The sequence below is a fragment of the Halichoerus grypus genome, chromosome 12 (assembly GCF_964656455.1).
Source record: "Halichoerus grypus chromosome 12, mHalGry1.hap1.1, whole genome shotgun sequence".
In the NCBI taxonomy this organism is placed as follows: Eukaryota; Metazoa; Chordata; class Mammalia; order Carnivora; family Phocidae; genus Halichoerus; species Halichoerus grypus.
In genome coordinates, this window is record NC_135723.1 from 786,936 (window position 1) to 812,003 (window position 25,068).

Sequence of the window (25,068 nt, forward strand, 5' to 3'; positions counted from 1 at the left end):
GCCGAGCAGGGAGTCCGATGAGGGGCTCTACCCCAAGACCCTGGGATCACGACCTGAGCCGAAGGCAGACGCTCAACCATCTGAGCCACCCAGGCGCCCCTATTCTTGTGTCTTTCAAAGAATCCACTGTGATTTGAGAACACACTGTGTATGGTTTCTAGTCTTTTAAATCTGTTAAGGTGTGTTTTATGGCCCAGAATGTGCAGTTTCTTGGTGAATGTTCATGTGAGCTTAAGAAGAATGTCTATTCTGCAGCTATTGGATGAAGTAGTCTATAGATATCAATTATATCCTGTTGGTTGAGGGTGTTGAGTTCACCTGTGTCCTCACTGATTTTCTGCCGGCTGGGTTTGTCCATTTCTGATAGAGAGGGGTGTCTTGAAGTCTCCAGTTGCAATTGTGGATTCATTTATTTCTCCTTGCAGTTTTATCAGTCTTTGCCTTGTGTATTTTGATGCTCTGTTGTTCGGTACATACATGTGAAGGATTGTCACATCTTCTCAGAGAACTCTTTTCATGAAGTAAGGTCCTTCTTTAAAGTGGGTTTCCTGTGGGCAACATGTAGTTGGGTCTTGAATTAAAAAAAAAATTTTTTTAGGGGCACCTAGCTGGCTCAGTTGGTAGAATGTATGACTCTTGATCTCAGGGTCATGAGTTTGAGCCCCACGTGGGGTGTAGAGGTGACTTAAATAAAACTTAAAAAAATGTTTTTAAATTAAAAAAATTAAAAAACATTTTTGGTAAGCTCTGTGCCCAACATGGGGCTCGAACTCACAACCCTGAGATCAAGAGTGTGTGTGCATGCTCTCTCGCTCTCAAATAAATAAATATAAATAAATCTTAAAATCCCTCAAATTTTGTTTGCGGGAGAAAGTTTTTATTTCTCCTTTGCTTGAAGGACTGGTTCACTGGATACAGAATTGCAGGTTGGTGGGTTTCTCTCAATGCTTGAGTGTTTCATTCCTCTCATGCTTACATAACTTCTGAAGAAAAGTCCAATATCATTCTTTTTCTTTTTAAAGTATTTTTATTTATTTTTGTGAGAGAGAAAGAGAATGAGGGGGGGTGGGGAGGGGCAGAGAGAGAAGCAGACTCCCCGCTGAGCAGGGAGCCCGATGCAGGACTCCATCCCAGGACCCTGGGATCATGATCTGAGCTGAAGGCAGACACTTAACTGACTGAGCCACCAGGCATCCTCATTCTTTCTTTTTTTTTTTTTTTTTAAGATTTATTTATTTACTTTTAGAGAGAGAGCGAGAGAGTGAGCTTGGGAGAGCTGGCTGGGGGGGGGGAGGGCAGAGGGAGAGGGAAAGAGAATCTTAAGCAGGCTCCACACTGCATGTGGAGCCTGATGTGGGACTCGATCGTACGACCCTCAGATCATGACCTGAGCCGAAACCAAGAGCCGGCCGCTCAACTGCCTGAGCCTCCCAGGAGCCCCAGTCTGATTATCATTCTTATCCTTGTTCTTCTGTGGGTATGGTGCTTTTGTCTTGTGGCTTACCTGAAGGTTTTCTCTGTGATTGTTTACAGTTTGACTATGAAATGCTAGGTGTCGGGCTTCTGTCTTTATTCCGTTTTCTCTTTTCTCCCTGTGTGTCCTGCCTGGTGCTCTCTCAGTCCCGGATCTGTGGTCTGGAGCCTGTCGTTAGTGCTTCTCCTGGTCATCCCACCACATGCCTGGCACAACTTTTGGAATTTCCTGGTCGTTTTTGGATATCCTGTTCCATCTTTTTCATGCTTTTCCCTCTTTGCTTTCCAGTTTGGGAAGTTTCTGTTGATGCATCTTGACGTATTTGCACGCCTGCTGACCCTTCCCTTGGCTGTGTCCAGCCTACAGGTGCATCCAGCAGCCGCATCCGTCCCTCTTTGTTTCTGTTATGGGGTTTTGATCGTTGGCATTTCCCGTCGATCTGTGTTTAGCATTTCTATCTCTGTGCATACATTACCCATGAAGCACAATGTCCACTTTTTCTTTTGGAGCCTGTAACACATTAATCCCACTGCTTTATTTATAAACTTTATTTTATTTTTTGAAGATTTTATGCATTTATTTGACAGAGAAAGAGAGCAAGAGCACAAGCAGGGGAGATGGGCAGAGGCAGAGGGAGAAGCAGACCCCCGCTGAGCAGGGCACCTGATGGGGGACTCGATCCCAGGACCCCGAGATCATGACCTGAGCCGAAGGCAGACGCCTAACCGACTGAGCTCTCCAGGCGTCCCCAATCGCACTGCTTTAAACTTTGGGTCCGGTGGCCCCTGAGAACAGCCCTGCCATGTCTGTGTCTGGTTCTGGTGCTTGCCCTGCCTGTTCAGACGGCGTTTTCAGCTTTCGGCATGCCTTGTCGTCAGCTGGACGTGACGTATGGGGTAACAGGAATGGCGGTGGATGGGCCTTCCGCGTGAGGCCGTGTGCTTACCTGGCTGGAGGATGACTGTGGGGAGGGGTGTGCTCGGCCGTCCTGTGGTCAGTGTGTCTCGGTCCTCCAGGGAGCCGGTGCCCCTGGACTGTGACGGCCACACGTGCTTCTCGCTGTTTCCCCCTTTAGGCAGGAGCTGGGTATTTCTGTCCCTGGCAGAACTAGTTCGCTTGAGGAAGGGCCCCTGTTACGGGTAACAGTCCTCACAGTGCGGTACATTGGCAGGTGTGGGAGCGTCTCCTGAGCCGGGAGAGACTGCTCTAAGAATTCAGAGCACACTTCCTAGCGGAGGGCCCCCCCGCACCCCCCGCCCCCCACCCCGAGCCAGGCCAGCAGGCCTGGTGGTGGAAGGCAGAAGCCAAGCCGTGTTCTCTGTGTGTCCACGATGGTCTGGGCTGATCTTCCCTTTCTCATGGCAGCTTCTCTCCTCACTTTCTTGCAGTACTTAGGTCAGTTAACGTCCATACCAGGATACCTGAATCCCTCCAGTAGGACCGAAATCCTGCATTTCATAGACAATGCAAAGGTAACCCCATCCTTCTGACCCTGACCTGTGACCCCTGGCCTGTGAACCTCCTAACCCCAACCTCTGACCCTCAGTCTGCTCCAGCTCCTAACTCTGACCTCTGACCCTCGTACTCTGACGCCGGCTCTTGGTCCTCTGCCACTGGACCTTCACGGCTGGGAGGGAGGACCTCATATTGTAGGTGTGCTTGGCTCTCGGGCCATAAAGACTGAACCTGTCTGAACGTGAACTTTATTCTCCAGGCTTTGCTCCTTGTGGTTTTGGGCTGTTTTCAGAATTCACATTTTCCAGACATGTAAAGCACACACCACAGGTCTGAATCAGAGCAGCTCTAGAAGCAACAGAGCTCCCGGAGCAGGCGTGGCGGGGCGTAGGGAGAGTTCTGGCCTGTGCGTGGTGCAGGGCTCCCGGGGGCCGTGGCAGGCCTGCACTTCTGATGCGCTGCGTCCCTTCCAGAGAGCCCACCAGCTCCCCGGACACTTGACCCAGGAGCACGACGCTGTGATCAGCCTGTCTGCCTACAACGTCAAGCTGGCCTGGCGGGACGGGGAGGACACCATCCTCAGGGTCCCCATCCACGACATCGCTGCTGTGTCCTACGTGCGGGATGACGCCTCGCACCTGGTGGTCCTGAAGACAGGTATGCACCCGGGGGGTCGGGGTCGGGGTCCTTGGCAGGAACAGCCCACATCTTTGTTCTCAGGAGTGAGTCTGGGAATTTAGTGGAGCTCTGGACACAGTTTCTCCAGCATTGGGTCAGCTGCCACCTGAGAGGGGGCCTTCGCTCAGCCCCGCCAACATGTGGGCCCTGCCTTTGGCCACAGGCTTCCCAAAGCTGGGTACAGAGGAGACCAGACCATCGTGGAGCTCCCGGTCCGAGACGTCCTGAGCATGTCCTTGTAAGAGAGTCAGGAGGAACCTTAAACCAGGCCCTGGCCCCCAGCCCCCTGCCTCCGGTCCCCCCCCCGGGGTTGGGAGCCCAGTGTCACCTCCCGGGCTCTCCACATGAGCTGCCCCCCCACCAGCGCCACAGCCCCTGCCTGGTACCAAGTCCCTGAGACACGAGGAGCGACGTCACGCCCCTCGGGTGGGGTTCGGAGGTCGGCGCTGCAGTACCGAGCTCGTCGCGGCTCCTTTGGGTGTTCTGGAGCCGGACAGGGTCCCAAAGCCATTTCCAAAGGGCCCGTGGCGGGGGCCGAGGCGGCTCAGGCAGTGCAGAGGGAACTGTTTTTCCGCCTGAGGTTGGCAGTTCATGGCAGATCCGAGAGATTTGCTTAAGAGCCAGGCCCTGGTGAGCCTGCTCGCATGACCCCTGGAGCGTGGGGGCCTCTCACGGCACAGAGCCGGTAGGGGTGCTGCGGGCCCACCACACCCCTCTGCGCTCTGCTTACCCCTCATTTCCCTTCGGTACATCTACTGTTGAATGATGGGCGTTACTTTAGTTTGAACAACACGAAGCTGCCCATATGCAACAGTTTTAATGTAAAAACACGGCTCAAACTAGCAGAAAGCCTGGGACACGGATTACCTGGTGTAACCTCCCGCTCAGCGGTGAGGAGGACCGTGTTCTCCCACTTCACAAACGGAGTAGCGGAGCACAGAGGTTGAGTGACCGGCGGGGGCCCAGCGGGGTGTGGCGGGGCCGGCCGGCCTGCGAAGTGGCTTCATCGGGGCTCCTGCCGCTGCCTACCTGGGCGCGGACGGTCCCGCCGGAGGCCCGAGGTCTGGGGCATCCTGAGGGACAAAAAGCAACAGGAAGACTGACCTCTGACCGGCGCCTGCAGGCGTGGAAGCTGGTGGGTGGGGAGCTGGGCCCCCTGGTGGGTTGTGTGGGGGGACACGTGTCAGCGTTAATCATTAGAGCAGATTGCTAAGAAAGGGCGAACAGATTTTTCGCGAGGGAGAGAATGAGCTCTGTAGGAGATGCTTTGCAAAATGAGACGAAACCGGGACCCAGAGCTTTGAGAGCTTTTGAGTTAAAGGAAGAGAAGGAATCCCCGTGTCCTGGGCATCTTCCTCATTTTAGCAGACGGTCCTGAGACCATGAGCCTGCGCGTCCCAGTGGCCCCAGCGTGCTGGGCATGGGACCCCGCACGTAGGGTCCTCCGTGTGCTGGCCGTGTTTAGTAAGTGCCACCGGCGCAGCCCACGTGTGCACGTCTGCGGGCCGGGCCACGCCGGGGCCTGGGGCAGCGTGGGGGGCACGTGGGGGTGTGGGGTCTGGGATGGCTGCAGGGGCTCCGTGCGGCGGGCGCTGCTTGGAGGGCAGGTGACCCGATGTCCGGGCGCAGCGGGGCGGGGCAGACCGTGCAGACGCGGACGGCAGATGGGGGATGTGAAGCCGGAGCTGTGAGGACGGCCTGCGGGGCTACGACCCGGAGTGCTCACGTCAGGCGACGCTGGGGGCCACAGAGCTGCTTAAAACGTTCTAGTAGCCACAGTAAAGGAAGTAAAGGGAAGCAGGTGAAACCAGAGTTAATAATGTATTTTATTCAGCCCTTCGTATCCGTGCACACCAGTTGGCGCCCATGCATAACCAGTATGACCATTATTAACAAGATGTCCCCGTCTTCTTTGTACTTCCCCTGAGACCCTGTGTGTAGTCTGCACTCCGCACACGGCACCGTGTGCACTTGCCACCTTGCACGTGCTCAGGGCCTGTGGCCCGTGGCCGCCGTGGGGCGGAGCGGTCCTGGGGTCTGACGGCGGCGTTCGTGGGGCTCACGGGGTGCCAGGCCCCGGGCTCTGCGGGCACACCCGCCCCGAGTGTGGCTTCTGCCTGGTTCCCGGCTCCCAGCCACGTCTGAGCTTCGGGTGTCCTCCGTGCTGGGGTGGGCCTGTCCGGAGACACCCCAGCATCGGGGGGAACGTGAGCTTCACTTCCAGCTCCTGCTCCCCGGTCCGATGTGCTCGTATTTCCCGGGGCGGGGGCCTCCCTCCCTGCTGTGGGCAGGCCGGGAGCTGCCCCGTGCGTCCGTGCCCCGGGACCTTTGTCTGACGAGGTGGTGGCGGAGTGTTAGAAACGTGGGCCGGGGTCCGCATCCCCTCCTGGACTCTGCCCCTCTCACGCCCTTGGGCCCCACACCTCAGTGTCCCCATCTGTCAGGATCGTGTTCATGCCCATGGTTCCTGTGAGCGGAACCCTGGGAATACCATCTTGTGTGTAGACTAAAAGCAGCTAAATATTGGCCATTTCACGTCTCAGCCCAAGATACTAGCATCATCCGTGGCAGGGATGCTAGAGGGCCCTGTAGGATGGCAGCTCTCAGTGAGCAGTGGCCAGAGCAGCCGCCGCGGAGTGAGGATGGGGGCAGCCTAGCTGAGAAGGTGGGGCAGGGGGCACGCCTGTCCCTTACCTGAGCCAGGTGGGGCCTGCCTAGAGCCTGCTGTTAAGCTCCCAACCCGCTCTAACCTGCTGCGCTGTTGACTTCTCAGCCCAGGACCCTGGCATCTCCCCCAGCCAGAGTCTGTGTGCAGAAAGTTCCAGAGGCCTCACCGCAGTCTCCCTGTCAGAGAGCGGAGTGGGGCCTGTGGAGGCCTGCTGCCTGGTAATCCTAGCCACAGAGAGCAAGGTGAGTAGAGGGTGGGACCTGGGACTCAGGCCCGCCGATACCCGGCGCCTGTCCTGCCCACAACCTGTCCAGGCCCCGCCCACCTCCCCGACGCAGGCCCCGCCCACCTCCCCGACCCAGGCCCCGCCCACCTCCCCGACCCAGGCCCCTCCCACACCCCCGACCCAGGCTCTTCCCACAACCTGACCCAGGCTCCTCCCACAACCTGATCCAGGCTCCTCCTATCCCGACCTAGGCCCCTCCCACCCCAGGCCCCTCCCCCACCCCACCCAGGCTCCTCCCACACCCTCACCCAGGCTCCTCTCATATCCCTACCTAGGCCCCTCCCACCCAGGTCCCTTCCACCCCCTGACACAGGCCCCTCCCACACCCTGACCCAGGCTCCTCCCACACCCTCACCCAGGCTCCTCTCATATCCCTACCTAGGCCCCTCCCACCCAGGTCCCTTCCACCCCCTGACACAGGCCCCTCCCACACCCTGACCCAGGCTCCTCCCACACCCTGACCCAGGCTCCTCTCATATCCCTACCTAGGCCCCTCCCACCTAGGTCCCTTCCACCCCCTGACACAGGCCCCTCCCACACCCTGACCCGGGCTCCTCCCACAACCTGACCCAGGCTCCTCTCATATCCCTACCTAGGCCCCTCCCACCCAGGTCCCTCCCACACCGTGACTCAGGCCCCTCCCATAGCCCCCCAACCCTGGCCCCTCCCACCTCCCCCCAGACCCCGCCCACAACATGCTCAGGCCCTGCTTAGGCCCCTGTCCTGCTCACTGAGTCTGGTGCCTTCAGGCTGTGTTCCTTCTCTTCCAGGGGCCTCACCCTTTCCCCAGCGCTGATGGGGGTGGTGGTCTCTGCACCCCAAGCTGTGCCCTGGGAGTGGCAAGTTAGGGCTTGGGGCCCCCTCAGCTACCCAAGGGCTGCCAGCCTCCAGGAGCTCCTTGGTCGCCTTGTTTCTAGTTTCTGTGTCTGTAAGACTGCAGTGGGGACCCCCTGCCTTGGGGACCCTTTGATCAGTGCCCTCCTTGGCTCTGCCCACCTTCTAGCCAGTTCTTCCTCATGGGGCTGCCTCCCTGGCCTGTCCCCACTGCAGGCCCCTCTGGTCACTCCCCGTGTCCAGGGGCAGAACCGCCCCGGAGGGGACCCTGCCCTAACAGCACGCGTGTGAAGCCGTGTCCCGTGCTGGGAGTGCTGTCCCCGAGCCTGGGGCAGCAGCCTGGGCAGGGTGTTGGTGGGCCAGGTGGGGGGAGCAGGGGGGCTGGCAGCTGACTGGCACAGCTGGCCCCCTCGGGTCCGGAGAGCTGCCTGGACGGGAGCTGGTCCCCATGTGGCCCCGTCGGGCAGTGGGAGGCCAAGGGCCCTTGGTCCTGGTGCTGGCTGGGCATCTGAGGACCAAGGTGGCCGGCCCGCTGCCCAGGAAGGTCCGGCTCTGTCCCCACGGCAGGTCGCCGCGGAGGAGCTGTGCTCTCTGCTGGGGCAGGTGTTCCAGATTGTGTACACGGAGTCCACGATCGACTTTCTGGACAGAGCCATATTCGACGGGGCCTCGACACCCACCCACCACCTGTCCCTTCACAGCGGTACGTGGGCGTGGGCGGGCAGTGGCGCTGCTGTCCCCGTCCCTGTGGCTCTGGGCCAGTGCGTCGTGCCCAGACTCCACTGCCCATGTGCACCTGCAGGCAGACACGGCCCCGCCCCGGGAGCCTGGCGGCTTCCTGCGCCACGTCGGGGGGCAGGGAACGCCTTCTCAGCTGAAGTCCCTTCGGCTGCCTCAGAACAGAGGGCCGGGGGCTGGGGGCGGTGTGTGTGGGGACGAACCCCAGACCGCACAGCTCTGGGGCTGGGGCGGGGGCAGCACGTGGAGGCCCCCCCCCGTCTGCGGAGCGTCTTCGGCAGGCGGCTCACTCAGCCCGGCGTTCAGGCGCCAGGAGCGCCCCCTGCTCCTCGCAGCGCCCCCCGACTCCATTCTCAGCCGCCTCTCCGGGCTCAGCATGGTGCAGAACGGTGTCCGTGTCCCTCGCGGCCTGGGTCACGCGGACCTTAGGTCACCCGCCCAGTGTTTCCTGAGTAGCTGCGGTGCCCCGGGGGCTCAGGCATGCCGGGGGTGGCGCCTCCGGGTCCAGGCTGGGGGCCAGCCCTGCCTCCGACCGCGGCTCCTGCCCTCGGCCAGCCCCGTGCGGTGGGGCAGGTTGTCCGGCCTCTGGGGTCCCAGTCCTCGTCTAAAGCGGCGGAGGAGACAAAGTAACCCGGGCCCCCGAGTCCCGCCTGCGCTGTCCTCGGCCCTCGGGGAGCGCTCTTCAGCCCCCCGTTTGGGGCGTCCTGCGAACGCGGAGCATCGCGCTCAGGCCCACACCTGCGACGGGTGGTGCGGGTCGGGACGCCCCCAGGAGGAGCCGGTGTGGGTGCTCGCCCCCGGGGCCTGTGGCTCTGCGCGGGAAGGCGTGCAGGGGCCCCCGCCAGGGCCCACGTGTCGCGGGGTGCTGGGCGCCGGGACCCGGAGCCCCCGCCCACGTGACCGGAAGCCCTGTGTCCGCACCCCGCACAGACGACTCTTCCGCCAAGGTGGACGTGAAGGAGCCGTACGAGCCGGAGGCCGGCACCTTGTGAGTACCCCGCCCCCGCAGCCCCTGGCCGCCCCTGGCCGGGAGTGCGCGTGCGCAGGGGGGCGGGGGCGGGGCCCGGGAGCCGCGTGCCCACGGCCGCTGTCCTTGCAGTCCCTTCCCCGAGTGTGCGCGCGCGGGCGGCGTGTCGCCCTTGTCCTTCTGTGCGCACACGGCGCCCCACGCCAAGACGGTCAGCGAGAGCGAGCTGAGCGCCACGGCCACCGAGCTGCTGCAGGACTACATGCTGACGGTGCGCCCCGGGCGGCCGGGCTGCGGCGGCTCCTGGGGGGGACCGGGGGGGCGGGCTGCCCAGGGGACCGTCACGGGGTCCCGTCCGCGCGCGTGCCCCCGGGCTCCTTGCGGGCGCGCTCCCTGGGGGCGCTGCGGGTGAGGTGAGGGGCGGCGGCGCCGCTCACCGCCGCACCCCTGCCCCGCCGTGGGCAGCTGCGCACCAAGCTGTCGTCCCAGGAGATCCAGCAGTTCGCCGCGCTGCTGCACGACTACCGCGACGGGGCGTCCGTGCACGAGTTCTGCATCAACCTGCGGCAGCTGTACGGGGACAGCCGCAAGTTCCTGCTGCTCGGTGAGCCCCGCCGCCCAGGGCCCTTGCCAGCGACCGGCGGGACCTGCCCGTGGCAGCCAGACAGGGGAGGCCGGGAGCTGCTCGCCGGGAGCGGGGCAGGGTGGGGCTCCTCAGGGGCTTGGCGCTCGGGTGGGTTTCGGTGGGTGACGAGGAGTTTGCGCTCGGGGGAGTGGACCCCGTTTCCGGGTAGGAGGACCGGCCTTGGCCCTGAGAGCTGGGTGGGCAGGGTGGTCGCGCCCTCAGGGAGGACGGTGCTGACCCTAGAGACCCCGGCTGGTTGATGGGGCCGGTGGAGCTCCCGGGCTCTGCCCCCACCATCCAGGGGGCCTGGGTTGTACCCTTGTCAGCAGCCACTGAGGGGCTCTCCGCTCACGGGGGATGTAGGGCCGGAGGCCTGGCCTGCTGCGTGCGGTCGGAGCTCTTGCCGACCCTGTGGCCTCCCCGCCGGGGTCAGCCATGCAGCCAGGGCTCGGGTCCGAGGCCCCAGCCCCCAGCTCCGTGTTCCTTTCCGGCTGGTTCTTACAGAAGTGGGTGGTACCCCTCAGAGGTCAGCCTGCCTCCCCCCCCCCCCCGCCCCGTTCTGCACCCGGAGGCCCGTGGGTGCGGTTCCACCAGGCCCGAGGGAGGGAGATGGGGCCAGCCCCGCGCTGCAGACGCGGGACCTGCGCGGGCGTGTGGTGCCCGTCGGACGGGGCTGGCCGCGGGGCGGGCGGGGCGGGCAGGCTCGTTCTCCCCGCAGGAGGCCTGCGTCAGGCGCACCGTGTGTCCACAGGTCTGCGGCCCTTCATCCCGGAGAAGGACAGCCAGCACTTCGAGAACTTCCTGGAGACCATCGGGGTGAAGGACGGCCGAGGTATCATCACCGACAGTTTCGGCAGGTACCGGCGGGCCCTGAGCTCCGCGTCCACCTCCACCTGCGCCGGGAACAGGGCCACGGGCAGCTCCGACGACCAGTCCGCGCCCTCGGAAGGGGACGAGTGGGACCGCATGATTTCGGACATCAGCAACGACATCGAGGCTCTGGGCTGCAGCATGGACCGGGACTCGGCCTGACGGCGCCGGGAGGGGCCCACCGGTGCGCCCTCTACTGTGAAGGACCGGCCTCGGGGCGCCGGTGCCCAGGAGGGGTCCTGGGGGTCCTTTCAGTTTTGCACACGACATTCTTGTCGAAACTCTCAGAGACCTTCAAAGAAGTTTACTGCGATGTGAATAATTCATTTCTGGTCCCAGCGTGCTTCTGGTCTCGCGGGGTGGGAGCCGGGCCTGCACGACGGGCTGGGCGCTGTGGCGTGGGGGCCGGCTGCCCGTCGGTGCTCGTCGCAGCAAACCGGGAGCACGGGATTGGGGCTTTCGCTTCATGGACGTGGGGTTGGGGCAGCAGGGGGCCTGGGCGCTGGTGCGAGTGCAGGTCCTCGCTGTTGGGAGCGGGCTCCGGGTTCCCAAGTGTGGCGCCTGCCCTCCTTCCCCTCACCCCCCCACCCCGAGAGCCCGTCATCTTGGAGCCCAGGGTCCCGGTCTCCAGGGGGCTTACGGGGGGCACTGTGTTCTAGGTCTTCCCTGGGCTGGGCCCCTCCCCTGCCCTTGGCACATGGGGAGGCAGTGGGGGTGGCCCTGGCGACGCCCTCCTCACCTAGAAGGTGCCTCTGCCCTGGGAGACCCCCGACAACACGTGTGGGAAGCCCCAGGCCGAGCAGGGTGGGTGCTGGGGTCCCGGAGAGGGAGCACAGAGCCCTGGGCCCACAGTGAGGCCGTGTGGGGGCCAGGCGGGGGTCTGCGTCCTGGCCAGCGGCAGGTCGGGATGGGAGGAGGGCTCTCAGACTTGGTCCTGGCCTGCGCTGTCCGGGAGCTGGTAGTCGGCCCAGACCCGCAGAGCTAAGGGGATATGGGGTAGGTCTCCAGACAGGAGTGCAAATCAACCTGCTCTGGAAGCATCTGGAACAGCTGAAGTCATCCAGGCAGGGCCAGCCCATCCTGGGTGTGAGTGGCCCCAGCGAGCGGTCGGGGGTGGGGTGGCCACACTGTGGAACCAGGTCTAAGTGTCCTGTGTGGACGGCAGGAGCCGCTCCCTCCTCTCCAGGGGCTCCTCTCACATGCAGCCCCCCTCCGCGGGTCCCTGGGCTTTGGAGAAGAGGGAACATGGAGGGGATGGGCGGCCCCTCCAGAGCTGGGCACCAGGAGGGGCTAGGAACTTTGGGGGCCAGTCGCTGCCCCCCCCCCCCAGCAAACACCTTTTCAACGGCTAAACCTCCAGAGCCCCCGAGTCTGGGGAGTTCCTTCCCAAAACCAGTCCCCAGGCCCACGCCTTGGGCCACAGCCAGGTGACTGCCTACTGTCTGGGCAGGTTGGGTACTGTGGACACGGGCTGGGGGGAAGATGGACCCCCACCTGCTGGAGTCACGGGACGGATCCCACCCTCTGGGGACAAGTGGGGACAGAACCCCACCCTCGGGACAGAGAGGACTCCCACTCTGAGGATATGGGACAGACCCCGTCCTCTGGGACACGGAGAGATCACCTGCCCTCTAGGGCCATGGGAACGCCACCACCTCTGGGGCATGAGCGGGTAGGACCACCAGCCTTTGAGAACATGGGGGACAGATCCCCACCCTCTGGGACACAGGAGGGAGGACCCCCCTCCTCCTGGGGCTCCGCACGGACCCAGGAAGTGTCTCCACCCATTCACAAACCCCGTTGGGCCGCAGCGCGCCCGGGCAGGTAGGAGCCAGAGCAGAGGCCGTGAGGAGACACCCGTTTATTGAGCAGCAGAGCCGGGGGCAGGGGCGGAGCTGTGCGGTCAGGTGGCGGTCCGCGGCTACATGGTGAGCTCCTGCGGGAAACGCAGAGAGAGAGGGCAGGCTGGGGAGGGGCGCAGCAGGGCCAGCAGCAGGGGGCCCAGAAGGGGCCAGCCACTCACCATGATGGCGTTGACGATGTCGCTCTGGTTGTCCCTCAGGGCCCGCACCGCCCGGGCCCGCGACACGTTGGCCTGCGCCATCACCAGCTCGATGTCCCGGAGCTCCAGCCCTGCCTCATCCACCTGGGGGGGGGCAAGCAGGCAGGTCTGGGGCTGCCCCGCCCCCAGGAAAAGCCATTGAGGACCCCCCAACCCCCGTGTCCCTGCGCCTCACCTCCTCCTCCTCCTCTTCCTCCTCCTCCTCGCACTCGGGCCTCACCAGCGGCCCGGGCGCGGACTCGGGGACCAGGGCGGAAGGCTCCGTGGGCACTTTGAACTTCTCGGCAGCAGCTCTGTGCACTTGCTGGGACAGGTCCTCGATCTGCAGGGGCGCAGCGGTCAGCCCAGCCCGCACCCCGGGCCCCCGCCCCCGCCCGCGGCCTGCCAGACCTTGGCCTCGCCGAAGACCACGTAGGTGTCTGAGGCTGGGCTCTTGAAGACGTCGGGCTTGGCGATGACAAACAGGATGTTCTTGGACTTCTGGATGGTGATCCGGGTGACCCCTTGGATTTGCCGCAGGCCCAGCTTGGACATAGCCTGGGGGCACAGGGCGGGGGGCTCAGACCTGGGCATCAACCCCAGGGGTCCCAGGCTGGGGTGGGGAGGAGCGGGTGGGCCCAGGGGGAGAGAGCACACTGATGGGGGGAACGAGGGTTCTGCCGCCAACCCTGGGGGACCCTCTGTGGTCTCTGGGCAGAGCCTGTGGGAACACCAGCCCCCCGGGCGTTCAGTGGGTGCCAGACCCCAGCTGGGGGCACATTCTCGATGGACGCTCTGGCCCCAGCAGTTTCACGACCCGACGGCCACTGGGTGTGAAGGGTCCCCTTATGCAGCAGGCCCCGCCCTCGCGGAGTGGCCCCGGCGGGACCCCCACCCACCTTTCGGGCTTTCTTCTCACTACGACTCTGCTTGGCTTTGGCCACGGTCTCCTCGCTGCTGCCACCTGCCGGGGCCTGGGGAGGATGGGGTTTGAGCATCTGAGGGGAGGGTGGGGTGGAGCCCTCCCAGGGGTGCAGCCTCCCCCCTCCCGGGCCGGGCACCTGGGCCGGACACTGTGCCGTCTGCGCTCCTGAGAGGTCCTGCTCCTCCAGCTCTGCAGACGACTCGCCGTGGCTGTCCGAGTGCTGGCCGGATCCTGGAGCCCTCGGCGGCGAGTCTGGGCATGGGGTAGGGGTGTGTGTGCGTTGAGGATGGCTTCCCACCCACCTGCCACCTCTGGTCCCCGGCTCAGGACAGCACTCCAGCCCCGGCCCCTCTCACCTTCCTCCAGGCTGTCCTGGTCATCTTGCTGCTCGACGGCCGGGAGCCCTCGAGGGCCAGGAGGCACTTGGCAGGGGGGCGAGATCTGCCAGGCCTGGTCTTTGGCATGGGTGTCCCCCGTGGGGGCCATCTTGGGGCTGAGGATCGGGGAGTGGGGTGGGAGGCCGACCCGATGCCCGGCCCCAGGAGGTTTCGTGGTTCCTGAGAAGGCAGCCACTGCCCGTTGGGCTCCTGCCTGTGGCGGCTGGAGGCCCAGAGGGCCCGGGGACTCCTTGCCCTCATCTGAGTCTTCCCTGGGGCCCTGGCAAGGGCAGGGGGCGAGGGGTGCCATGGGGCATGGGGCTGCCTCTGTGGGAGCAGAGGGCTCTGGGACGAGGAGCCTGTCTTGGGGCACACTGGGCAGGCCCCTGGCAGGGCTTTTGGGGCCTTGTGCTGGGGACGAGCTGGGGCTTCCGGGTGCTACTTGTGCCCACTCTCCACTGCCTGGGCCCAGCACGGGCTCCGGCTGCCGAGAGGGTGCTGGAGAGGTGGGGGCAGGCTCTTTGGGGCAGCCCCTGCCAGGCCTGGGCAGGAACCTCGGTGGAAACTCGGAGCAGGAGCCCAGCCCAGCTTCTGAGGCCACAGCAACGGGGGACCTGGGCTCAGGGTTGGCTCTTCCCTCCTCCACTGGGCTCTGGGGCCATGTGTGGCCAAACTCGGGGCGAGCAGCAGGATGTACCTCTGGGCCACTATCCCCAGGAGCCTTCCTAGCACCCTGGGGTGCTGACTCGAGGCCTCCAGCCCCTTGATTCTCACCCCCTGGGGCCTCCTTCAGGGGCAAGTGGGGCTCGGCTCCATCACCAGCACGCACACAGGCACTGGGACCGGTTCCCTGCTCAGGCGCCAACAGGCCCTCAGCTACTTCCTCTCCAATGGAGGCAGGCTTGGGTGGGTCTATGGCCTCCATGGCAGGCCTAGGGGGGCCTGTGGCAGGCTCTGGGCATTCTGGAGCTTTTGTGGCAGGCTTGGGGCATTTCGGGGCCTCCGTGGCAGGCTCTGGGCATTCCGGGGCCTTTGTGGCAGGCTCAGAATGTTCTGGGGCCCCCGTGGCAGGCTCTGGGCATTCTGCGACCCCCGTGGCAGGCTCTGGGCATTCCGGAGCCTCCGTGGCAGGCTCTGGGTGTTCCGGGGCCCCCGTGGCAGGTTCTGGGCATTCCGGGGCCCCCGTGGCAGGCTCTGGGCGTTCCGGGGCCCCCGTGGCAGGCTCTGGGCGTTCCGGGGCCTCCGTGGCAGGCTCTGGGCATTCTGGGGCTCCTGTGGCAGGCTCAGAATGTTCTGAGGCCCCCATGGCAGGCTCTGGGTATTCTGGGGCCTCCGTGGCAGGCTCTGGGCGTTCCGGAGCCTCCGTGGCAGGCTCTGGGCATTCTGGGGCTCCTGTGGCAGGCTCAGAATGTTCTGAGGCCCCCGTGGCAGACCCTGGGCATTCTGGGGCCTCCGTGGCAGGCTCTGGGCATTCTGGGGCCTCTGTGGCAGGCTCAGAATGTTCTGGGCCCCCCGTGGCAGGCTCTGGGCATTCTGGGGCCTCCGTGGCAGATTCTGGGTGTTCTGGGGCCCCCATGGCAGGCTCTGGGCATTCTGGGGCCTCTGTGGCAGGTTCTGGGCATTCTGGGGCCTCCGTGGCAGGCTCTGGGTATTCTGGGGCCTCCGTGGCAGGCTCTGGGCATTCCGGGGCTTCTGTGGCAGGCTCTGGGTGTTCTGGGGCCTCCGTGGCAGGCTCTGGGCATTCCGGGGCCTCTGTGACAGGCTCAGAATATTCTGGGGCTTCTGTGGCAGGCTCTGGGCATTCCAGAGCCTCCGTGGCAGGCTCAGAATACTCCGGGACCCCTGTGGCAGGCTCTGGGCATTCCAGGGCCTTTGTGGTAGGCTCTGGGCATTCTGGGACCCCCATGGCAGGCTCTGGGCATTCCGGGGCCTTTGTGGCAGGCTCTGGGTGTTCAGGGGCCTCCGTGACAGGCTCTGGGCATTCCGGGGCTTCCGTGGCAGGCTCTGGGCATTCCAGGGCCTCTGTGGCAGGTTCAGAATGTTCCGGGGCCTCCGTGGTAGGCTCTGGGCATTCCGGGGCCTCTGTGACAGGCTCAGAATATTCTGGGGCTTCTGTGGCAGGCTCTGGGTGTTCTGGGGCCTCCGTGGCAGGCTCTGGGCATTCCGGGGCCTCTGTGACAGGCTCAGAATATTCTGGGGCTTCTGTGGCAGGCTCTGGGCATTCCAGGGCCTTTGTGGTAGGCTCTGGGCATTCTGGGACCCCTGTGGCAGGCTCTGGGCATTCCGGGGCTTCCGTGGCAGGCTCTGGGCATTCCAGGGCCTCTGTGGCAGGTTCAGAATGTTCCGGGGCCTCCGTGGTAGGCTCTGGGCATTCCGGGGCCTCCGTGGCAGGCTCACAATGTTCCGGGGCCTCTGTGGCAGGCTCAGAATGTTCCGGGCCCTCCGTGGCAGGCTCACAATGTTCCGGGGCCTCTGTGGCAGGCTCAGAATGTTCCGGGCCCTCCGTGGCAGGCTCTGGGCATTCTGGGGCCTCCGTGGCAGGCTCACAATATTCTGGGGCCTCTGTGGCAGGCTCTGGGCATTCCGGGGCCTCCGTGGCAGGCTCACAATATTCCGGGGCCTCTGTGGCAGGCTCTGGGCATTCCGGGGCCTCTGTGGCAGCCTCACAATGTTCCGGGGCCTCCGTGGCAGGTTCTGGATGTTCTGGGGCCTCCGTGGCAGGCTCTGGGCATTTCAGGGCCTCTGTGGCAGGCTCAGAATGTTCCGGGGCCTCCATGGCAGGCTCTGGGCATTCTGGGGCCTCCGTGGCAGGCTCACAATGTTCCGGGGCCTCCGTGGCAGGCTCTGGGCATTTCAGGGCCTCTGTGGCAGGCTCAGGATGTTCCGGGGCCTCCGTGGCAGGCTCTGGGTGTTCCGGGGCCTCTGTGGCAGACTCAGGGTATTCCAGGACCTCTGCGGCAGACTCCAGGCATTCTACAGCCTCCGTGGCAGGTTCTGGGTGTTCTGGGGCTTCCATGACAGGCTTGGGGCAATTTGTGGCCCCTGTGTCAGGTCCAGGGCGTTCCACAGCCTCTGTGGCAGGCTTGGGGGAATCTAGGGCCTCCATGTCAGGCTTGGAGGCGCCTGCAGTTCCCCACGAGGCCCAGGGTGTCCCAGCATCTGCAGCTGGCTCCGGGCCATCCAGCTGGGCCTGCTCCCAGGCTGGAGGCTCCGGGCCTCCAGTGCAGCTCGTGTCCCTCGCCTCAGGGGCTGGCCCCAGTTCCAAGGTCACTCGTCCTTCGTGCTGGGCTGCAGTGACCACAGGCTCGATCCCTGGCAGGCAGCCTGCATCCTTCTGCAGGGTCTCAAGTCTGGCTCCAGCGGGGGTCCCCTGGTCTGAGGGGAGGCCCGCGTCCTGCAGGGACAGAGGTGTGGCCACAGAGTCAGGGTCCTGGGGTAAGGTCCTGTCTGTTTCTCCCAGCTGGGGCACGGGGCTGACCACAGAAGCGGGCGCCTGGCCTGAGGGGAGGCCTGCGTCCTGCAGGGGCAGGGGTGTGGCCACAGAGTCAGGGTCCTGGCCTGCTTCTTTCTCCAGCTTCTGCAGAGAATCTGGGCTTGGCATGAGGGCTCCCTCTTCCGGGGCGGTCCAAGGCCCCGGGCCCAAGACCGCGCTGTCATCCTCCCGTAAGGGCTGAGCTCTGCCCGCGGCAGCAGGTGCTGGACCCGACAGGGAGCCTGCCTCCTCCCCCCAGGCCTGGGGGCTCCCCCCGGGGAGGCCTGGGGCTTCCCGCGGGGTGTGAGGGGCTGCGGCGGCGGCGGCGGCAGCGGAGGCCTGGCCCGCCCCGGGGACCTGGGCGCCCGGCTCCTGGGGCTCGGTGGCTCGGCCGGCCCCCCGCTCGGGGGCGGCGGGAGCGGGCTCGCCAGGGCTGTCCTGGCGCAGGGCAGCGGGCCGCGCGTGGGGCTCCTCGCTGTACAGCCTCTCGTCGTCTGCCCCCGCGTAGGAGGCCGAGTCGGGGTCGGAAGAGGCTGCCGAGGTGTCGTCCCGGAAGGCGAAGGCCTCGTCCATGCCCTCGGTGATGGAGAGGTCGGACAGGGACTGCAGGGAGGACGCGAACGTGCTGTCGTCCTCGCCCTCCCCGGCTGGGTCCCCTCCAGGGACAGGGACCTCCTCCTCCTGCTCTTCCTCGTCCTCGGGGGCCCTCGGCGTCACCTCCATGGCCTCCACCTGGACGATGAGGCTGCCTCGGAAGGGCAGGAGGGCGGCGGGGATCATGGGGTCATTAGCCAGGAAGTCCAGCTCGAAGAAGTGGCCCTCCTGGCCCCAGGAGGAGCTGCTGTCGGCCGAGACGCTGGACTCTGGGGACGGGGGGCCGGGGGGCCCCGTGGGAGACAACTCCTGCTCGTCGGCCACAGAGCCCGCTGGGGAGAAGCCCCAGCCTGAGGGGACGTCCAGCCCTTCGGCCGGGGCCAGCAGGCTCAGGGAACAGGACGGGGACGAGGCCCAGCTGTCCCCATCTGCCGTGATGTAGGAGCCCGAGGGTGAGGCGGGCGGCGAGTCCCCTGGCTCGGCCGGGGCGTCCCGGGCCTCCCTGCGGGGCCCGGGGCCAAGGAGCAGGGCAGAGGCGCTCTCGGTGGGGGTGGAGGGCGGTGTGAAGTAGGAGTCAGGGTCTGGGGCAGGGCAAGGCACAGGAGGGTCACCCTGAGAACACAACTCGGGGGGTGGGTCCAGGCTGGGGTGCCCACCCTCCCGGTCCCTGAGCTCTGGCAGGGTTGCCCTGGATGGCGGGGGCGCCCGGCGGGTCTCCTCACCCATCACGATCCGGGGCTCCAGGGTGGCTGGGGGAGGACCCCCGGCGGGCTGGGCCTCGGGGGAGCCCGGGCTGGGGCTGCCTTCTGCGGGCACCGCCCATGCCGAGGGGGTGCCGCCCGGCCCTGCATCCCAGCTGGCTCCCTCCGGCGGGGGCCGGGCGCCCGGCTTGCTGGGCAGAAACTCCAGGGCCAGGGCGCTGGGTCCGGGGGTCAGGGCACAGTGCTCCAGCCGGTCCCCTCTCGGGGTGGTGGCCGCGGCCACATCACAGGACGACTCTGTGGAAAGAGGGGGGGCATGAGGAGGGCAGACACCCTCTGGGAGCTGGAGCTGCTGCGTCTGGGGGAGAATTTCAGCGAGTTCCGACCCCGGGGGCACAGCCTGGGGCCAGGGGGTGGGGGGTGGGCGGCGTGGCTCCCGTCTGAGGCTCGGCGAGGCTGGACTAGCACCTGTGTCCGCGGACGCTGGCTGGCTGGGCCCCTGCCCTCAATCTGTGCTGGGCCTGGTGGGCGACCTCTCCTGACCTCTTGCGTCAGAGGCCCCCAGGGGCAGGGGACCTGCACCCCGCTGGCCCTGGGACGCTCTAGGTCTCCCACCTCCTGTGCGTGGGGGTCTCGCCTCTCTGCCTCGTCTCTCTCCTTGCTGCCCACACCTGAGGCCAGCCTCTGGAGGTGCCCTCCGGCTCTGCCCTCGCTCTTGCTCCCAGAGCTGGTGCACGGAGGAGGGAAGCGGGGCCGCTGTGTGTGCGTCCTCAGGTTGCGCGTCCCACGGACGCCGAGCTGGAGCATGGGGGTGAGAAGGGTTCCCTCCGCCAGGAATATGCCAGCCGGCCCCAGGGCAGTATTACGGGGGCTGCTTGGGCCCCGACCACGTTCTCAGGGGGGGTTCCTGCTCTATCACCCATGATCACCCCACAAGTACCTCCGTGCCTCAGCTGTCTGCAAAGTCGAGTATCTCCCAGGATTAGAGGTGAAGCTTTTACGAAGGGGTAGTGCCCTCCCCAGCCTGTCCATCGGCCTGCAGCAATGGGGGGCAGTCCCTCGGGGCCCTTGGGCCGCACTACTGGGATTCTGAGGTGGCCAGGGGATCCCAAGAAGGGGGTCCTTTGGGTCCACTGCCGTGTGACAGACACCCAACGCCTGGAGGTGGGTGTGGTGGGTGGGGACGGGTGGAGACCGGCTCCTGGCACCAAGCCTGGGGTGCCCTTGCCCACCTGCCCTGGGGCAGGGAGAGGGCAGAGGTGGGCCAAGGAGGGGGGATGAGGAAGGGAGGCCAAAGGCCAAAGGTTTTTGTAAGCATTCAAGGTCATCAAGCAGCCTGAGACCCTGGGTCTGGGGAGTCCTAGCCTCCACCTGCTTTACTGGACCCCAGAGGGAGGCCAGGCCCCTGGACCCAGCCCTGGTGACATTCCCAGGTGACTTATCCACAGCAAGGTGCCCTTGGCCCTCCAGGGGTCACTCATGGCTGACCTCCTGCTGGGCCACCCTGGCTGGTCCGTCCAGACCCAGGCAGACCCCCTCAGCCTCCACCCACACTTGCTGACCTAGCCTCTCCAAGGATGTAGGCCTGCACCCCGGGGCACTGCCCCCCAGACCTTGCTCCCCCAGGGCATCCGACCTCCCACCCTCACAGCCTGACCCCCTGGCTTCCCCAGGCTCCAGCTCCGTCCGGCTCCACCTGGCCAGGCCAGACCAGTCACCGGCCCTGAGGCGGCTTCAGGCATCTAGGGGGCGAGTGCCCCTGGTGGTGGGGGTGCAGTTGAGAACCCCCCACCTCTGGTCCAGAGCCTGGGGCCAGGGCCCGCAGCTCCTCACAGACAATGGGGCAGCGGTGGCCCAGAGGGCGGGACGCGGGCCGGGAGCCACGGAGCCCTGGGATGCTCACAGGCCCTCGCGTCGCTTCTGGCTCCTGGAGGCCATCCCGTTTCCGCCCGCCCGCCCTTCCCCGCAGTCCTGAGCTGGGACGTGCGGGGCTGGGGGGGTGGGGGGCGGTCAGGATTCAGGTGCCCGAAAGGGCAGGGCGCCAAAAAGACCGGAGAGGGGACGGGGGGGGGTGGTGATTGGAGAAGGGAGAAGGACAGAGGGGACAGGCAGGGAGAGGGACCGGAGAGGGGACGGGCAGGGACCGGGCGGCCGAGACGCGCGAGGCCTCACCTGTGCGGGGCCCGGGCCCGCCCGCCTCCGGCAGCAGCGGCTCGGCACGGGCAGCCTCCCCGGGCATGGCCTGACCGTGCGCCCTTCCCTCGGTGCCCGGTCTGTCCGCGCGTCCGTCCGGCGGAGCCTGCGCGGCCACCGCCCCTCGGCCAGGGGGTAGGGGGTGGGTGGGTCATCGGATGACGTCAGCACCGCCCCGCCCGCCCGGCGCCCCGAGTGAGCGTGCGCGTGCGCCCCAAGCACTGCGGAGCGCCGTGGCGGGGGGCGGCCTCCCTCCTTCCCCCGACCGGGGCTGCGCCCTCCTTCCGCGCTGCGCGGCCCCGCCTTTCCCGCAGCATTCCCCCCTGAATGCGAGGGGGCTCGGGGACCAGTCGGAAGCTGGCCGGACCCCAGGGAACATCACCCCTAAGCCGGGCCTGGAAGAGGCGGGGCTGGGGAGGGTCGCCGGCACGCGGGGCACGGGGGCCTCGGCGCCCTGGGGGAGGTGGCGGCGCCGTCCTGGTGCCCGGCCTCCTGCGTCCCCCTTGCCTCCATCCAGGAGGCGAGCTGGAGCCGCAGCTCCACGCTGATTGGCTGGCCGTCGCACGTTGGTCTCCGTGGCAACCGCCTCCCGGCTCCATGGAAACCGGAGACCGGAGCCGGCGCGGCGGGAACGGCAGCCCCGGGGGAGCTGGGCGGACCGGTCCCGTGCGCCCCGCAGCTCGGCTCCCGGACACCGGGGCGGGAGGAGGAGGAGAACCACGCTTTCCTCCGCCTGGGCGGCCGCCCCCGCCACACCTCAGGGCTGCAAGCCCTCCCGAGCCGCCTTGAGCCGTGCCCTTGCTTCCACCCGGGCCCTCCCGCGCTCGCACCCGCCCAGTGCCAGGCTCCGGCTCCGGGAGACAGATGGCCATTGTCGCCATCCCAGAGCTGGGCGGGGGCAGGGAATCAGAGCGGTCATTGTCGTTGGGGGGGGGCGGGGAGTCTCCCCAACCCTGTCTCCTGCGGGCGCTGCTCCGGACGCACCGCAGAGCTGGCTCCCTGCCTGCGCTGGGCACCAGCCCCGCCACGCCCAGCCTGAGCCCTGCATCCTGCACCCCTCTCAGTCGCTGGAAATGCTGGAGATCCGTCCATCTATCCCTCTGTTGGGGACCCTCCTCTTCCTCCCCTTCCCCCACGCCTTCATCCTCACCTCCCAGGCTCTTCTAAGTTGCCTCCTCCCATGGCCCTTCGCCCGTGGCCGTAGCAGAGTCCTTCATGGTTCCCACTGCTCTGCCGACCCCCTACCATCTGGCCTGCACACACTTTCCAGAAACCAAAAGCCCTTCAGCATGCCCTGAGGGGCTTCTAGTCTGGACGAGGTGGCTGGCCTAGGCTTGTCTCTTTGCTTTTCCCGACTACCAATAAACGCAGGAAATCAGAGACAACCAAAACAGAACTCTCACACATGAAAAGAGTGAGGTGACGTGGTGAGGGTCCCCAGGCTGGAGGAACAGAGCACACCGACATAAGGGGGTCCGAGACCACGTTTCCTGACCCCCAGCCTGCTACCAGGAAGAGGACCAGGTAGACGTATTCATCCTCATGTGGGGCTGGAGCTAGCGTTGGTGGTATAGTGGTGAGCATAGCTGCCTTCCATGTGGGGCTGGAGTCCCACTGACGACTCTGGGTGGGGGGGTCTGCTAGAACTGGCAGGAGGATCAAGGAGAGGCCCACTCCTTCCCCACCCGGCTCACCGGCCCCCCTGCCCCACCGAGAGGCCCCAAGGGTGTGGGGGGGAAGTACTCCTCCTAGGGGCCAGATACCCCACCCCCACCCAGAGGCCCAGGATGGCCCAGCAGGGACCTCTGCACGGTCCACTGTCACTGAAACCACAGGCCACTAGAGTAGCCCAGGACCTGCCTGCTGAGTCCAAACAGGATGACCACCTGCTAAAATACAAAATGTGAACATAATAGCCTGACTGTTCAGGAGACAATAAAAAAATCACCTGTCATACCAGGAAACTCAAGGAAGAACCCAAGACTCAGGAAAGTCACAACTAGAATAAGAAAGAGTAATCAACTGATGCCCAAACTGAGGTGGAGATGCTGGAATTATCTGACAAGGATTTTAAATCAGTCATAATTGAAGAGGTTCCATAAGGAATAACAGTTTATCTTGTAGCAAATGGAAAATGTCAGCAAAGAAACAGACATAATACAGAAGCAAACCAAAATCACAATATGATACAGAATCACTGAAAGGAAACACTTGCTGAGCGGCTTATCCGTGGCCAGAAATGACAGAGGATGTCCCAGTGAGGCTGAAGATGGGTCCACAGAAAGTACTCAACTTATTAACAACAACGAGAACAAAAACATTGGGGAAAAACATTGAACAGAGGCTCAGGAACCTGTGGGATAACAACACAAGATCCACTGTTCACATAACCAGAGTCCCAGAAGAAGAGTGGCAGGGGCGAGCAGTTGAAAAGAGTATTCAAAGAAATGATGGCTGAAACTCCCCAAATTAGGCAAAAGAGAGAGACTTAGATTCAAGGACCTGAGCAAACCTCAAATACAATACATCCAAGGAAATCCACGTCCGGCCACTTGAGCTGTAACTTCTGAGCACCAAGGACGCAATCAAGGAAGCAGCCAGAGAGACGAGCACGAGACCCACAGGGAACGCTGAGGACAACCACAGTGCACTTGCGATCCAGAGCCAGCGGCCGGAAGGAAGCGGCGCCATGTTTTCCAAGTGTTGAAAGCGAGCATCATTCGAGAAGGAAGACACTCGCTTCAGCCAAGCGCCCGTGCACACACACAAGAACGAAGGAGAAATGCACTCTGAGCCAGGGGACACTGAAGGCTCCAGCCCCGGCAGACCGCCCCGCAAGCCCAGGTATAGCGCGTCTCTCCACAAGGACGGACATGATAAGGACGGCCTCTTGGGCATTGGGAGGGAACAAGGAGCGTGGGAAGGGCAGAGAGACAGGTGCAACAGTGGGCACTCTTTCTCCTGAGTGCCTGGTGGCACGTGTGATGAGAGAAACAAATGTTAACACCAGCTGACACTCGAGAGGATACTTAAAAGCACGGATGGCAAAGCAACCAACATGGAAGCAGTGTGCACACGTAACCTGAAGTGCACACACTGCTGGCAGCTGACTGTGAGGACCTGCACGTGAGTGTGTTTCCATACCCAGAACAAACTCTAAGAAGACCATTCAAGGGGCGCCTGGGTGGCTCAGTTGGTTGGGTGGCTGCCTCTGGCTCAGGTCATGGTCCCAGAGTCCTGGGATTGAGTCCTGCATCAGGCTCCCTGCTCAGGGGGAAGCCTGCTTCTCCCTCTTCCTCTGCAGCTCCCCCTGCTTGTGCTTGCTCTCTCCCTCTCTTTCTCTCTGGGTCAAATAAATAAATAAAACCTAAAAAAAAAAAAAAAAAAGACTATACAAGATGACACACCCCAAACCACTCTATATAAGTCAAGATAGAGTCCTTTAAAATGTTCAGAGTCCACAGGTGGGGTGTCTGGATGGCTCAGTCGGTTAAGCATCTGCCTTCAGCTCAGGTCATGATCTCAGGGTCCTGGGACTGAGTCCCATGTCGGCCTGCTCTGCGGGGAGCCTGCTCATGTTCTCTCTCAAATAAATAAATAAAATTTTGTAAAAAAATGTTCAGAGTCCACAGGAAAGCAAGATGAGAGAAACAAAAGAACAAGAAACAGAGGCAAACGAGAAGACAAATAACAAAATGGCAGACTTTTGGCCTTAACACACATAAACGTAAATAGGCTAAATACAAATTACATTAAATACGTTAAAACGTATACTCACAGATTAGGAGGCAAAGACTGGCAGAGTGGACAAAAAAGGCAGACTGAACTATATGCTGTTTATAAGAAAGTCACTTCAAATTCAGTGACGTAGGTGCACTGGGAGAAAGTAAGAGAAGAAGATACACAATATGAATAGTAATCAAACACAAAACAACAACAAAATGAAGAAGCAGGAGTGGCCGGGTTAATATCTGAGAAAGTAGACTTTTGAGCAAAGGAATTAAGTGGCGACAGACTGACATTCTGTGATGACACATTAGAGGTAATGATCGGTCCACCAGGAAGACATAACAATCCTAAATGTGCACACACCAACTATTAGAGCCTCAAAATACACGAGGCTGAAGCTGGCAGAGCTGAGGAGAGACTGGCATACCTGCAAGTATGGTT

At 63.8% G+C, this 25,068-nt stretch overlaps 2 protein-coding genes and 1 long non-coding RNA gene across 15 annotated transcripts in view; 1 reads left to right on the forward strand and 2 right to left on the reverse strand.

Moving 5' to 3' along the window:
* CCM2 (CCM2 scaffold protein) overlaps positions 1-10,921 on the forward strand; it is a 45,207-nt gene extending 34,286 nt beyond the window's left edge. For 8 of the 12 annotated variants that reach the window (XM_036085245.2, XM_036085247.2, XM_036085240.2 and 5 more), the window contains 8 exons: positions 2,863-2,946; positions 3,403-3,586; positions 6,381-6,517; positions 7,936-8,098; positions 9,064-9,121; positions 9,233-9,371; positions 9,566-9,704; positions 10,477-10,921. In XM_036085245.2, coding sequence (XP_035941138.1) covers positions 2,863-2,946; positions 3,403-3,586; positions 6,381-6,517; positions 7,936-8,098; positions 9,064-9,121; positions 9,233-9,371; positions 9,566-9,704; positions 10,477-10,757 — 1,185 coding nt within the window. In that variant the 3' untranslated portion in view covers positions 10,758-10,921. Of the gene's footprint in view, positions 1-1,324; positions 1,478-2,862; positions 2,947-3,402; positions 3,587-6,380; positions 6,518-7,935; positions 8,099-9,063; positions 9,122-9,232; positions 9,372-9,565; positions 9,705-10,476 lie in introns of those variants that run through there. The other 4 variants (XM_078059901.1, XM_078059896.1, XM_078059899.1 and 1 more) reach the window with 3 other exon arrangements.
* LOC144379706 (uncharacterized) lies at positions 5,410-6,770 on the reverse strand. Its single transcript, XR_013443044.1, has 2 exons — positions 6,697-6,770; positions 5,410-6,600 (listed from the first exon to the last, which is right to left on the reverse strand). It is a non-coding gene; the product is annotated as an uncharacterized LOC144379706 (long non-coding RNA).
* Positions 10,922-12,441: 1,520 nt separating the features above from the next.
* On the reverse strand, positions 12,442-21,613 carry NACAD (NAC alpha domain containing). Of its 2 annotated transcripts, XM_078059903.1 has the most exons (9): positions 20,878-21,613; positions 16,109-19,002; positions 13,918-16,078; positions 13,698-13,813; positions 13,536-13,610; positions 13,048-13,194; positions 12,833-12,979; positions 12,619-12,741; positions 12,442-12,531 (listed from the first exon to the last, which is right to left on the reverse strand). In XM_078059903.1, the coding sequence occupies exons 1-9, from the start codon at positions 20,942-20,944 to the stop codon at positions 12,517-12,519; spliced, it is 5,745 nt and encodes a 1,914-aa protein (XP_077916029.1). In that variant the 5' UTR covers positions 20,945-21,613; the 3' UTR covers positions 12,442-12,516. The 2 variants fall into 2 exon arrangements, with proteins under 2 accessions (XP_077916029.1, XP_077916028.1); XM_078059902.1 differs by having other exon boundaries at positions 13,918-19,002; positions 20,878-21,612.
* Between the last annotated feature and the right edge of the window lie 3,455 nt (positions 21,614-25,068).

Excerpts from the sequence above, each read along its gene's own strand:
- NACAD (XM_078059902.1), bottom strand. The coding sequence starts at position 20,944 with ATGCCCGGGGAGGCTGCCCGTGCCGAGCCGCTGCTGCCGGAGGCGGGC. Across the intron at positions 19,003-20,877 it reads CGGGCCCGGGCCCCGCACAG|AGTCGTCCTGTGATGTGGCC; the intron begins GTGAGGCCTCGC and ends CTCTTTCCACAG. Across the intron at positions 13,195-13,535 it reads GTGAGAAGAAAGCCCGAAAG|GCTATGTCCAAGCTGGGCCT; the intron begins GTGGGTGGGGGT and ends CTGTGCCCCCAG.